Consider the following 14,193-nt stretch of genomic DNA (forward strand, 5'->3'; position numbering starts at 1 on the left):
CCGTCATGTTCACTCTCACTCTGGGCCCAACCATGTGGGCCAATCTCGGTTCTTTCAGGGCAGCAGGTTTCCACAGGGCCTTTGTACCTACCTTTCCTTTTGCCTGGAATGCTCCTTCTTTTTCCTTCTATTGATTCATCTTCATCTGTCAGCTAAAGAATCACCTGATCTCCCCCAACCTCACACCGCATACCTGCCTCACTCCCATCAGGGTAGCTCTACATAGAACCATGTCCCTGTCCTGCATATCATGTATCTTGGTTTGTAATGCTACTCTAATGTGTCTGATTATTTTGGTAATATTTGATGTTTGCATTTGATCTACAATCCTGGTCTGATTTTATTTATTTATTTATTTATTTATTTATTTATTTAAGACAGGGCATCACTTTGTCACCCAGGCTGGAATGCAGTGGCGTGATCTCGGCTCACTGCAACCTCTGTCCCCCGGACTCAAGGGATCCTCCTGCCTCAGCCCCTCAAGTAGCTGGAACTACTACAGGCTTGTACCACCATACCTGGCTAATTTTTTGTATTTTTATTTTTAGTAGAGATGGGGTTTGCCGTGTTGGCCAGGCTGCTCTTGAACTCCTGAGCTCAAGCAATCCTCCCACCTCGGCCTCCCATAGTGCTAGGATTACAGGCATGAGCCACCTCTCCTGGCCCTGATTTTATTAATAGTTGCACTGGACTATGAGCTCCCTGAGAGCAAGGATACATCTGTTTTTGCTTATCTTCATATCCTCAGTGCATAGCTTGGCAGATGCTTGAAACATTTTAGACAATAAATATGTGTAGCATGAATGAATAGAATTATAAGAAAAAATCTCACTGAGGTTTTTACTGGAATTGCATTGAGCTCGTAAATTAATTGGAAAGAATCTTTACTGTATTAAGTCTTCCTAACCAGGAGTCTGGTCTAGAATTGCATTCTTTTCAAGAATACAATTAGTTTTACTGAGGATGAGAAATCATGCCCTGTGAAGTGTGGTGAACAGGAATTATTTGGCTTGGAGGAGAGGAGACTTGAGGACAGAATTGCTCTTTTAAATACTTGAAGAGAAAAGAGGTTAGTGTTGTTTTATGGCCTCAAGAGGGATAAGCCGGACCCATTGAAGGATTATGAGGTAGGCAGCTTTTGGCTCAAGTGGAACTGGTGGTGGAAATGGGGTGCCTCCTCCCCTAGGTGTGCTTGAGCAGCCCAGAGTGGCTGGGCTTTGGCTGCTGTCCTTGGCTTTGCCTGTGTTTTGTTTTGCTAAGAGCTGTTCCCTAGCTCTTATTTTGGTGACAGGGACATGCAGGCTTCCTAGCTGAGGAGAGGGGCTTCAGGAGAGAGTACAGCTGAGACAGACAGAAAGGCCCAGGAAGCCAGGCAGCGGCTGAAGGGAGAAAAAATTTGGGCAAGAGACAGAGATGGTTTATGAGATTTTGGAGGGGAATTTTGCTCCATAAATGAAATAGAATGCTCTCATTGAAGCCCCACAAAACTTTCAACAAAAATCTTCATTATTCATAAATGCTTTTGTATTTATAGCTGTCAGGGAGTGGCAGGGCTGAGCATAGCAGAGGGTTGAGCCTGTAAGGAAAAGGCTTTTATCAGGGTTGTTCAGGGGTGAAATGGGCTGTCATGAGAGCCAGTCAAGCAAAGCTTGGACCATCTCTTGGCAGGAAAACCAAGCAGGAGACTGAAGCATCTGATGGAGACTTTAATTGCCTTTAAAGTTCCTTTGACCCTGGAGGGTTCTGACTCATGGGTGCCTGTTTCTCTGGCCCTTTCACAGAGCAATAAATGCTGTGCGGGCACATGTAGTACAGACGGTAGAAAAGCACCTTATCGCATATATCGGGGACTACTGGGGAAGGAAGGGAATTCCAGTCATTCCAAGCCAAATAATTGTCTTGCCGTATTATTTTCAGGTGGATCACATTCACTTTCTGCTTCTCAGAGGCATAGCTGGGATCTGCTGGCGTCACGAGGCACTTAAATGCCAGGGAGGGAAGGAATGGGTTTTAATCATTGACCCTCCTCCGTTTTCAACTACAAAAAGATATCCCAGCGTAATATCAAGTAACGGGAAATATTTGTAAGTTGGAGTGTTAGAGAAAGGGACTTTCCAGGGATGGGGTGGAGCCTCCAGGTGGGTCCAGGGTGATCATTTGTGAAGCGGCAGAAGCCTCAGACCTGTAAAAGCTGGGCGCCTGGCCGCGCACGGTGGCTCACGCCTATAATCCCAGCACTTTGGGAGGCCAAGGTGGGTGGATCACCCGAGGTCAGGAGTTCGAGACCAGCCTAGCCAACATGGTAGAACCCCCGCTGAACTCTACTAAAAATGCAAAAATTAGCCAGGTGTGATGGTGCGCGCCCGTAATCCCAGCTACTCGGGAGACTGAGACAGGATAATTGCTTGAACCAGGGAGGCGGAGGTTGCAGTGAACTGAGATCGTGCCACTGCACTCCAGCCTGGGTGACAGAGCGAGACTCTGTCTCAAAAAAAAAAAAAAAAAAAAAGAGCTGGGCACCTTTGTTATTTTCCAGTGTAAGCCCAGGGATGCTTACAGCTTGTAATTTCCCCAGGCCTCTAAACGGCTCTGCCCCAGGAGGCGGAGCCCACTGAGGAGAGGGAATATGTGAGGTTTGTCGAATCTGAGGCTATAAAGGGGTTTATCATCATAAGCAATATCCAATATCATGTGTTAGCTACTGAGAATGAATAATATAGGGAGTTTCAAACTTTTCTGAAGCTCCAAACTCTTATTTCATCAAAGAGGGATTGGGGTCTATAAGAAGAAAATTTTATTGGGAGGCCAAGGTGGGCAGATCACCTGAGGTCAGGAGTTCGAGACCAGCCTGGCCAACATGGTGAAACCCCATCTCTACTAAAAATACAAAAATTAGCCGGGTGTGGTGGTGAGTGCCTGTAATCCCAGCTACTCGGGAGGCTGGAGCAGGAGAATTGATTGAATCTGGGAGGCAGAGGTTGCAGTGAGCCGAGATTGTGTTACTGCACTCCAGCCTGGGCAACAGTAAGACTCAGTCTCAAAAGAAAAAAAGAATACAATTTTAATTATATTTATATTATGTCTATATATGGTATCTTGTATATAGACACTGGTTGCCATGGCAGGGGGAAGGGAACGTAGCACATGATGCATTGCCTCTTAAAGGCAACTGCCTAGAAGTAACACACTTCTGCTCTCATTCCATTGGCTTTAGCTAGTCCCACGGACCCACTCACCTTTACCAGGTGCACTCTGGCCATGTGGTGTGCCCAGGAGGAGCATCAGAATGCCAGTGAGAGCTGGGCTTGGTGGCTTGAGCCTGTGGTCCCAGCTACTCAGGAGGCTGAGGCAGGAGGATGGCTTGAGCTTGGGAGTTCAAGGCGGCAATGAGCTATGATCGTGCCACTGCACGAGTGCCACTCTGCCTGAGTGACAGAGACTCCATCTCTAAACATAATAATATTAATAATAATACCAGTGAGCAGTGAGCAGTCTTGGTGGTGACAACATTTGGCAAAAACTGAGGTCAGTTTGTAACCAGTGATCCATGCCCAAAGTGCCAGTAATGATTAGAAGGGAAAGATATAGCAACTCTTTGGGTAAGTAGTTTAGAGATGGAGTTTGTAGGGTTTGAATGCAGGCTCCTTCCTCTGCCTCATATTTTATTCCTTCTTTGCATCTCCTCAAAGTCCATGGCAACTTCTCCATATAGACAGCCTCCCTCCCCAGTGGGGTTTCCATTAAACTTGGGAACAAAGCCCCCAGGTGAAAATGAGAGTGGAATTTGGAGCTGGAAGATGAGAAAGGAAGTGAATGTGGAAATAATATCCTCCCACAGTGTAAAATGTGGAGGAACAAAGCAGTTGTCACAAAAATGTTTCAAGCCAAATTACGTGAAATGTGCCCCCCAATGCCACCTGCCACTGAACCCCAGGAAAAGAGGACTCCTGGAGGACACACACTTGCTGGGAAAACACTTGGGCTTCCTGGGATTCCTGAAGGGGCAAGTCTGGTCCCCTGGGGCCTGTCCTGCACTTTCTAGTTCTCCTACACTTTGGGGCCGGAGCAGAGGGAAGCTGAAGCCACCTGGAGTCATTGCTTCCCAGATACCTCAAGAAAAAAAAGAGTCCTTATTCTCTGACTTTTGGGTTGGGAATAGCTTTTCCTTGCCACTTCTAACAGATATCACTCCAGGGATCTCGAATGGAAATACACACTCACCACTCTTTCCTCCGGGTGTGAAGGACAGCCAACCTGCCTGATGGTGGCAGTGACTGGAGCTGCCCTGCAGAGTAGATATTTAGAATTATAGTTTCCTCCAGCCACAAGGAGTAATGTTGGGAGTGTTCCTAAACCCAGTCTTCAGCATGCAAAATGTGTTTTCAGTGGGCTTGATTCATCATAGATTTTGGGTTTGTCAGGACTACATGTCAATGAGTGGGGCCGGCGGGCCTTAGAACTTAATTCCCGGTCTGGTGCAGCACATGACCCAGGCTGTGCTAAATCCCAGAGGGTCCCTTGGGATAGAGTGAGGGATCCTGATCTCAGGGGTCCTTTGCTGCCTGTGACTCTTCTCTTCCTCTCTGGTCTCTTCAGGAGCTTGAGCGCCTTAACCAGGTGCTGGAGGCCGAGAAGCAGCAGTTCGAGGAGGTGGTGCAGGAGCTGAGAATGGAGCAGGAGCAGATCAAGAGGTGGTGGTGGTGCCTGGGAATTGGGGGTGCCACTAAGTTAGGGCATGCCGAGCCCACCTTCCCCGTCAGACCTGAGGAGGCCTCCACCTCAGAGATGCTATCTTCCCAAGGCTCCAGGCTTGGGTCTATCCCAGTTTGAGTCTGTCCTCCAAGGCTCCAGGTTTGAGTGTTTCCAGAAGAATCTGTAGACTCCCCTGCCCCAGATAAATGGGGTCATTTCTACCCACTAGAGCATAAGGCAATGGAGCATCCCTCCAAGCCACAAAGCCCCCTGCCTTCATGAAAGCCTCTCTCACCCAGGGCCAGACAGGACACGCTGGCCTAGAGGTGCTTGCTGTTGGCTAAGACCCTCAACATTTGCTGTCTTTCCTGCATAGTCCTTTTTGGGAATGTGTCATTTGAGACCTTTAGTACCATGTATTGTTTGTAAACCTAGTTGTACATTATAATCATCTACTGAATTATAATCTTTTAAAGGTAGAGCCTAGAAATCTCTCTCTATATATATACATGTATATATCTATATATATGTATATATAAAAATGTTTGTTTGTTTGTTTGTTTTTGAGACAGAGTCTCACTCTGTCACCCAGGCTGGAGTGCAGTGGCACGATCTCGGCTCACTGCAGCCCCGCCTCCTGGGTTCAAGTGATTCTTGTGCCTCAGCCTCCTGAGGAGCTGGGATTACAGACATGTGTCACCATGCTAGGCTAATTTTTGTAATTTTAGCAGAGCCAGGGTTTTGCCATGTTGGCCAGACTGGTCGCCAACACCTGACCTCAACGATCCTCCCACCTTGGCCTCCTAAAGTGTTGGGATTACAGGTGTGAGCCACCGCACCAGGGCTAGAAATCTATATATTTTTTAAAAACACCCCAGGTGATTCTGAGGCAGACTCCAGGAATGTGGAGACTGCTGCTGTGGTTGGGGTAGTCATCATCGTCATCCTCATCCTCATCATTATCATCACCACACATGATCAGTGATAGTCCAGAAACTGTTTTCTTATAACAACCTTATCCAAGGGTGTCAATTAACTATGTATTTTGAGGAAGGAAAAACCCAGAGGATCTTACTAAGTAAATAGCCAAGCACCTACTCAGCTTCCAGAATGTTGCCAGGTACTAGAAGGAATAGAAGACAAGTCCACTCCCTTGAAGAGTGGACGTATGATCTGGTTGGGGAAACCAGACTCATACCCAGGAAACATTAGTGTAATAATATGTAATCAGGTGCTAGAAGGCATGGTGCAGATTTCCTGTGTTACGAGAATTGAGACACATGCATGATGCTTGTGGGCTTGAATACAGGGCTGAGTGAGATGGGCCTTGAAAGGTGAATAGGATTTTGAAAATTGGGCAGGAGAAGGGAAAGACTTTCCAAGTAGGATGAGGGGACACTAGTGTAAAAGCCTAAGGTGACTGAAGCTTGTGAAGAAGGCAGCAAGGAGCTTGTTACTAACCCAAAGAGGGGCCTTAGCCATGTTCTATGTCAGAATGACCATGGGTTCTAGCACGTGCTGTCCAGAGAAGACAGGGTAAGGCTGGGGCCCCTTTGTTTCTCCAGTGTTTCCCTCTGCCTGTGGGGTGGCCCTAGGTTTATTCCAGGTGACAGATGCATGTGTACCTGGAGCAAGTGACTCCAACCCCATGTGGCCAGGACTTCCTTTCAGCTCCAGGCCCCTACTGCTGCTGTCAGGGCCCACCTGTGCAGAGGGGCTGGCCATTCAAGAGCCCTCCTGAGCCCCATCAGGAAGTGAAGCAAAAGCATTTCTAAGTGCAGAGGTGATTGGTGGGGGGTGGGGAGAGTGGGCACTGCCATACCCAGCCCTCTGTCTCCACAGGGAGCTGGAACTGACTGCAAGATGCCTTAAGGGTGTAGAACAAGAGAAAAAGGAACTGAGGCACCTCACGGAGTCCTTGCAGCAGACACTGGAGGTGAGGGGCTGCTGGTGGGTTAGTTGACCAGGTGGCAGGCTGGTTGGTTGGACCACATGACACTGTTTTTTCCAGCAGTGTTTCCCCAGGGGGTGATCTGTAAGAGAAATGGGCATGGAGGGGTGCTGATCTAAAGGGTCTCTTCTCTATGGATCATTGAAAACTCTGGCCGAGGCATGAGGCCCAAAGCAACAAGTGTCTGTTCTCAGACCTAAAAGGACAAATTGAGGCTTGTCCTTGCTATTACCATGGCCTCAGGAAATCCACCTCTGGTGCTTATATTTTTATACCAGATAGAGGATTGGTTAAGGTGGGCAGTGGAGCTACCACCGCTTCCTTCTTGTGTCTTGTTCACTTAGCTGCTCCTGAGTGACATTGAACATAAAGGGAAATCAACTGCCAGGTCACCATCATCTGATACCACAGAAACTGGGATGGGGTGGGGAGGTGACAAGCCTCAAGGGCAAAGTACAAACTCCTTAGCATGGCAAGCAAGTGAAAACTCTGGCCCTGGTCTCCCCTTGCCTCTCGCCTCACTCTTCCCTTCGCTGCTCCTCCATGCCCTGCACAGACTCCCAACCCCTGCTCCAAACCGCGGAGCTCAGGTACTCCAAGGAAGCAAGCTCTTTCATGCTCCATACCTTTCCCCACACTGTTCCTTCTACACAGTGTATCATTTCCACCTTTTCTCTGCTTGGAGAACTTCTATTCACCCTTCTAAGTCTCAGCTCAAATATCTCCTCAGTCAAGCTTCTCTGATTTTCAAGGCAGGTATCTACTCTGAGCTCTTGGCTCCCATGGCATTTTGTACATATTTTATGGGACTTAACATGCTAGGTGTGTTTTCCAAACTGTGAATTTCAGTAGACTGTGTCTTCATGGTCTCTCCAAGCCCATCCCCTGAAGTGGGTCTGGCACATATGGTGTATGGCCCGTACCTGTGCTGTACGCATGAATTACCTTCAAGGCTGCAAAGGTTTCTTGTCTCCCTTGACTGACTGGAGCCTTGGAGCTTGTGGGGCCTTTATTCATTTATCTTTCCCTGTTTCACATCATGGGAGGTGATTCCCATGGATATTTTCAACTCTGCTTCTGTGTAATGCCATTGAGTACAAGATCCCAGTCTGATAAATGGAGAGGACATCTTTTTTTTGGGGGGGGGTGTGGTTTGGGGACAGGTTCTACCTGTGTTGCCAAGGCTGGGATGCAGTGGTGCAATCATAGCTCACTGCAGCCTCGCTCTGTTTGTGAGAGCATCTAAATCTGTTCTTGGGCTGGTTCCTGTTGGGTGTTTTTCACGTAAGCCCACTATGTCTCCTCATTCACCCCTGGAGGAACCAGGACCCCAGAAGATCATGCGACCCCGTTCTAGTAGGTGCCGTCTCCACTGGAAGGCACTTTGGGTTCCTTTGTGACTCTTGATGGAGGAGTAACCTTGCCCTGTTGTGGGAGAGACCTGGGCCTTTTAGCTCTGGAGAAGAATGAAGACATTTCAGCGGCCATAGAAGACTGAAAGAGGAGTGGGTCACTCTCCAGAACGGAAAAGCAGGTGAGGGCAGCCACGTTGGAGAACCTAAATTGGGCTTTTCTTTTCCTTCCCTCCCTCCATGCCAGGAACTCTCCATAGAGAAGAAGAAAACCCTGGAAATGCTGGAGGAGAACGAGAACCACCTGCAGACACTGGCCAATCAGAGTGAGCAGCCCCCTCCCAGCGGGGGCCTCCATAGCAACCTCCGGCAGATTGAGGAGAAGATGCAGCAGCTCTTAGAGGAGAAGCTCCTGGCAGAGAAGCGGTGAGGGAGCCCCGACCCCTGAAGACACCATTGGCTTTGGGGTCTGGGGACTTTCCTCGAACTGGACATCCAGACTCTTGGGTTCTACTTGGCACTGACCAAGTAGGACTCACTCACTTCCTTTTGCCTAGGACTCTGTTTTCCCACCAGGAAAGTGGGAAGAGAACTTTCACTACCCAAAGCTGGCTTGATAATTATCTTGTGCAATGGTGTGAACCATGCAGAGTTATTAGGTCCTTGTCACCATGCTTTCTGACAGGCTGGGCAAGTTTTTAAGCCCCCTTTTACAAATGAGGAAATGGAGCCTCAGAGGGGTTATATGACTTTTCTGAGGTCACAGAACAAGCAACTTCTGGACCCGGACTCCAGTCTTCTGACTCTAAACCTAGGGCTCCCAGCAGTGACCACACCATCCATCTCATCCCCTGGGTGCCTGGACCCACAAAGTTCAGGGGCTCATAAAGCCTGGGATTCAAGGTTTCTCCAGCCCAGGTCTCTAAGAGGAGCTGTCCATCCATTGGCAATCCCATTTGGCAAGTGAGCATTGAGTAAGTGCCTCTTCTGTCCCCACAGGATGAAGGAGAACGAGGAGCGCTCACGGGCCCTGGAGGAGGAGCGTGAGTTCTACTCTAGCCAGTCCCAGGCACTGCAGAACTCGTTGCAGGAGCTGACGGCAGAGAAGCAGCAGGCTGAGCGGGAGCTCAAGGTGCGACCTGGCCTGCTGGTGCCAGGGCCCTTCCCCTTCCCTGGAGACTCCCCTTCCACCCCTGCACTTTACCGGGTAGCTGCATGAATTATCTCTGTCAGTCTGACCAGACAGCCAGGCATGGGGGATGGAGCCACCACAAGGGGAAGCAGCAAGTCTGCTGCATCATTGACAGACACCTGCTGGGTGCAGGTGCCAAGTCCAGTCCGTCTGGTTCAAAGGGTAAGACTCAGAAGCGGGATGTGATAACTCCCATCCACGCGCATTGAGCCAGGGGTGACCAAGGAAGGCTTCCGGGGAAGATGGCAGCTACTTCCAGGACCTGACTTCCTTCTCATTTCCCTCTCCTCAACCTCAGGCTGAGGTGAAGGTCCGCATGGACCTGGAGAGGCGTCTCCGGGAGGCAGAAGGGGCCTTGCGAAGCCTGGAACAGGGGCTGAATTCCAAGGTGCGGAATAAGGAGAAGGAGGAGAGGATGCGGGCTGATGTGAGCCATCTGAAAAGTAAGCCATGCCTCTAGGCCCCGGCCCCCAACTTTGGCACTCAGCCCCAGATGGGATCCCGGCCCTGTAGAGCCAGGAAACCCACACAGGGTCTGCTATGCATGAGGTGCTCCCTGGATATTGAAGGGTTTCTTCTCCAGTTACCTGCCTGCAGGCATCTCAGCACCACTGCTTTCTTGTGGCTGTTGGATCTGTGGTGAGAGGAAAGCCAGGAGCTTCTTCCATTTATCAAAAGCTCAGAGCTCTGTTCTCAGCAGACCTGCCCTGAGATGGCTGCAGATTGTGGTTTGAAAGGCAAAGAAAGTCCCCTTCAGCAGGTGGCTCTGGAATCTCGAGGGACGGGGCCAAAATATTTCCCACTCAATCTCACCAGGATCCTTGGGAAGGGAGGGACTGGCTGGGGGTAAGGATGTAGTCGGAACCGCACCCTTCCTGGCCCTGCCGCCACAGGGTTCTTTGAGGAGTGCATCCGGAATGCCGAGCTGGAGGCCAAGATGCCTGTGATCATGAAGAACTCCGTGTACATCCATAAGGCAGCCACTCGCCGCATCAAGAGCTGCCGCTTCCACCGACGCCGGTCCAGCACCTCCTGGAATGACAGTGAGTGTGGGTGTCTGCGTGCCCTGGTGGGATAGTGACAAGGCAGGAAGAGGGCAACATGGGGAGCCAGAAGGGTTGGCCCAGCTCTGAGGCTGGAGAGTGTGGCCTTGAACCTGGCCCCACTATCCTTGGGCAAATGGGTGAATTCTCAGGGCCCTGGGTTTCTCAAAGGATATGGAAGCCCGTGTGTGGGAAGGGGCTGGAAGAAGCTTGGCACACATAAAGGAGTGAGGGGGTGGCATGAGGCTGGGGACAGGGCCAGGCCTTCGTGGAGGGAGCACTGTTCACAGGGCTGTTGGGCTCCTGTTTCCTCAGTGAAGCCGTCCCAGTCCTTCATGACCTCCCAACTGGATGCCAACAACATGGAGGAGCTAAAGGAGGTGGCCAAGCGGCTCAGCAGGGACCAGCGCTTCCGGGAATCCATCTACCACATCATGGCCACCCAGCCTGGAGCCCCCTCGGCACTCTCCCGGGTTGGAAAGTGATGGGCGCTCCTCCCCTGCTTCCCAAGTCTCCCCTGGATGGGCGGGGGAGGGGAAGGGGTGGCAGAGGGAGGCCTCACTCTACCAGCTCCTGGCCTCTCTGGTCTGGAGCCTATGTCTCCTCTGGGCCGGAGCTCCACTTGGGGGCCAGCCTTGCCCTCAAAGGACATGGACGCTGCCTTCCTCATCCTCACCCCACGCCCCACCTTTGGGTCCACACCAGGGCCATGCAGGCCTGAGCTGGGTGCTGGTTGTCATGGTGAGGTGAGGACAGGACCTGGTTGTATGTGGAGATTTGTGTCGGTTAGGGAGTGGGGTGGGGAGGTGCTGTCTACCACTGTGCCATCAGGCAGGGTCTGCCCCACTGAGGAAGATGGCAGCCCTCCCTGGTGCCCATTGGACCTCTCTGGGACTCTGCTGCCCTGCCCGTGGTCCTCATGTAGAAAGGCCTTGCGTCCCCACCTTGACATTCCCTTTTCCCCAGGGTTTCCTAACCCTCCCTTTGCTTCTGACACTCAGCAAAATGTCCCTTAGCTGAGACCCCTCATTTACACCACATCATGCTGTGCAGGAGGAAAGGGGCCTAGGACAGCAGCTTCTGGGCTCCTGACATACCACACACCCGCCACAGTGCCACTTTTCCTGAGCTCAGGCCCTGGCTGTGGGGCCACCCACTGATTCTCCTCCTCCTCTGGTGAGCTCACTCACAGCCTTGGCACCCTGCGAGGGTAGAATGATGGCACCATGTCCCTCCTGCCTGTGTACCTAGGGCCCTGGCTGGGAGCTGGGGCCAGCAGTGATGCTGGGGGCTCCCCCAGAGGACACGTAACAAGCTCAGGAGTGGGCTGGGCACAGTGGCTCATGCCTGTAATCCCAGCACTTTGAGAGGCCGAGGCGGGGGGATTACTTGAAGTCAGGAGTTTGAGACCAGCCTGGCCAATACGGCAAAACCCTGTCTCTACAAAAAATAAAAAAAATAAAATAAATAGCTGGGCATGGTGGTGCATGCCTGTAGTCCCAGCTACTTGGGAGACTGAAATGAGGGGATTGATTGAGCCTGGGAGGTTGAGGCTGCATTGAGCTGAGATTGTGCCACTGCACTCCAGCCAGGGTAACAGAGCAAGACCCTGTCTCAAACAAACACAAGCAAAACAAGCTCAGGAGTGAAGGAAAGTCACTCTGGTTCCTGCATTATGTACTCCTGGTTGGGCAGGGAGGCAGTGTTCCTGCTGGTCAAGAGATCACAGATGTCTCCTTCCCAGCCGCCCCTGCTTCAGTCACCTTGCTGCCTCCTCTCCCTGCAGAGATTTCAGCCTGTGAAGCAATGTGACCATGAACTCTGGCAGTTGGGGACCCTGGGCCTGTGATGAGGCCAGTAGTCACTGGTTGGCTCAGTGTCATTGGGAGTGAAGCTGAAACGCCAATCTGCAGCTTCTGTGGAAGACCACCACCCTCCAGGGGGCTGAAGGGTGTGTCTGTCCCTCACTCATGGACAGACAGACTGCCCAGCCCCTCTCCCTGCAGGCCCACCCTCCAAACTACCTGAGGCTATTGGCCTCCAGAAAAGGGGTCCACCTGGGATCAGGGTGCTCTTGGACACTGTTGACATTAAAGGTGCTCATTCTTTGCTGCTTGGAAAACCAAGAAGTTCTGAGAGATAGACAGATGGCTTCGGGGCAAGTCCCAGCAAAAGGTGCAAGAACCTGGGAGCCCACAGCCTATTCTGTGGGAAGAGGAGCATTGTTGCCTCTAAGAACACATGCACATCTGCTGCTAGGCTGGCCAAGCCCAGGCCGGGCTGCCCTGCTCTTTGCTCAGTTCTTCCTGCCAAAACTAATCTCAGTGGTTCCTTTCAGTGATGGGTGGACTTTGGTGGCTTCATACAGTCTCTGCAGAATCTAGCTGGGGAGAGGGCTGAGTCAGTTTGGAATAAATGCATTTGACAGGGCTGACCCTAAATGTAAAACTTTAAACATGTATAACATGCATAAACCTGGAACTTGTTTCTCTAATACATATGAAGGATGAACTTTGAATTGAAGGGGAATATTTATAAAACCAAGATTACTGTTTCCTTTTTTTTAAAAGAATTAATCATGGCTTGCTTTTAGAGAGATCTTTCATAATTTTCAGATGCATTTGTTTTTCTTGGGCGAGCTATTAACCAGACAGGAAAGCGCTAGTCTTCGTTTGCTTTGTACTGCTGTAACAGAATACCTGAGACTGGGTAATTTATAAGGAACAGAAATGTACTGGCTCACAGATATGGTGGCTAAGACGTCCAATATCAAGGTGCTGGCATCTGGCAAGGACCTTCTTGTTGCATCATCCCATGGTTGAAAGGCAAAGACAGGGTGAGAGAGCAAGAGGGGCCAAACTTATTCTTTTATAACAAACCCACCCCCTTGATAATGACATTAATCCTTTCATAAGGGAGAGTCTTCATGGCCAAATCACCTCTTAAATGTCCCACCTCTTGCAGATCACCTGAGGTCAGGAGTTTGAGACCAGCCTGGCCAATATGGCGAAACCCCACCTGTACTAAAAATACAAAAATTAGCTGGGCGTGGTGGTGGGTGCCTATAGTCCCAGCTACTCAGGAGGCTGAGACAGGAGAATCACTTGAACCTGGGAGGTGGAGGTTGCAGTGAGCCGAGATTGTGCTATTGTACTCCAGCCTGGGCAACATGAGTGAAACTCTGTCTCAAAAAAAAAAAAAAAGGTCCCACCTCTTAATATTGTTACAATGGCAATCAAATTTCTTTTTTTAATCCTGCAAACTACTGGGATGGTAATTAAATTTCAGTGTGAGTTTGGGAGGGAACAAACATTCAAACTGTAGCAGTGCTTTTCCATGCACATTTACCAATCGATACTTCCTCCTATTCTCACCCTGTATTTTCCATGCCTCAGGCAAGTCTGAATTATCTTCAGCCAACTGAACAATCCATAAGTGTTTATTTGTTAAAAGCTCACTATGTACCTAGCACTGTAAATAGAAAAATAGCAACATCTCTATATCAAAATACGTAGGAGTGGAAATTACTTAGTGGAGATATGTTGATGTAATTTTTTTAATTTTTAAAAACAAAACTCTTATTCCTTGGCCAATTAAATGCATTTCCTGCAGTATCTATTTAAGTATGTGGTGTGGTCATTGCTAGAGAGATGTTGCTCCCTGCAGGCCAAATGTAGAATTATGGAATCTGCTTGTCCTGTCTCTAATACATACTCCTGCACATGCTTCTCTACATTTGAGGAAGTGCTCCCCACTGCTGCACCTCCTAATAATTAATTGAAAAATCTGTGTTCCAGCCCTGAGGTCCTGGCTGTCCCTGTGTAACAAGGACTATCAGCTAGATTTTCTTCTGATTTTAGCACAGACTAAAGGAACAGGACTGACTGTGCCAGTGAGAATAGCCTCAGGGAGACAAAGGATACCTAGGTTTTTTGTTTAGTGAGGTTTTCCTGTTTGTTTGGT

At 49.9% G+C, this 14,193-nt stretch overlaps 1 protein-coding gene across 1 annotated transcript in view; it reads left to right on the forward strand.

Moving 5' to 3' along the window:
• Positions 1 to 13,844, forward strand: part of PLEKHD1 (pleckstrin homology and coiled-coil domain containing D1) — a 46,532-nt gene extending 32,688 nt beyond the window's left edge. Inside the window, exons 7-13 of the mRNA XM_003824100.5 lie at positions 4,597 to 4,691; positions 6,535 to 6,628; positions 8,243 to 8,421; positions 8,995 to 9,127; positions 9,486 to 9,630; positions 10,081 to 10,230; positions 10,546 to 13,844. Of these exons, the coding sequence (XP_003824148.1) occupies positions 4,597 to 4,691; positions 6,535 to 6,628; positions 8,243 to 8,421; positions 8,995 to 9,127; positions 9,486 to 9,630; positions 10,081 to 10,230; positions 10,546 to 10,715 (966 nt within the window). The 3' untranslated portion in view covers positions 10,716 to 13,844. The remainder of the gene's footprint in view (positions 1 to 4,596; positions 4,692 to 6,534; positions 6,629 to 8,242; positions 8,422 to 8,994; positions 9,128 to 9,485; positions 9,631 to 10,080; positions 10,231 to 10,545) is intronic.
• The last annotated feature ends 349 nt before the right edge of the window (positions 13,845 to 14,193 follow it).

This window comes from Pan paniscus, chromosome 15 (genome assembly GCF_029289425.2).
Source record: "Pan paniscus chromosome 15, NHGRI_mPanPan1-v2.0_pri, whole genome shotgun sequence".
NCBI lineage: Eukaryota > Metazoa > Chordata > Mammalia > Primates > Hominidae > Pan > Pan paniscus.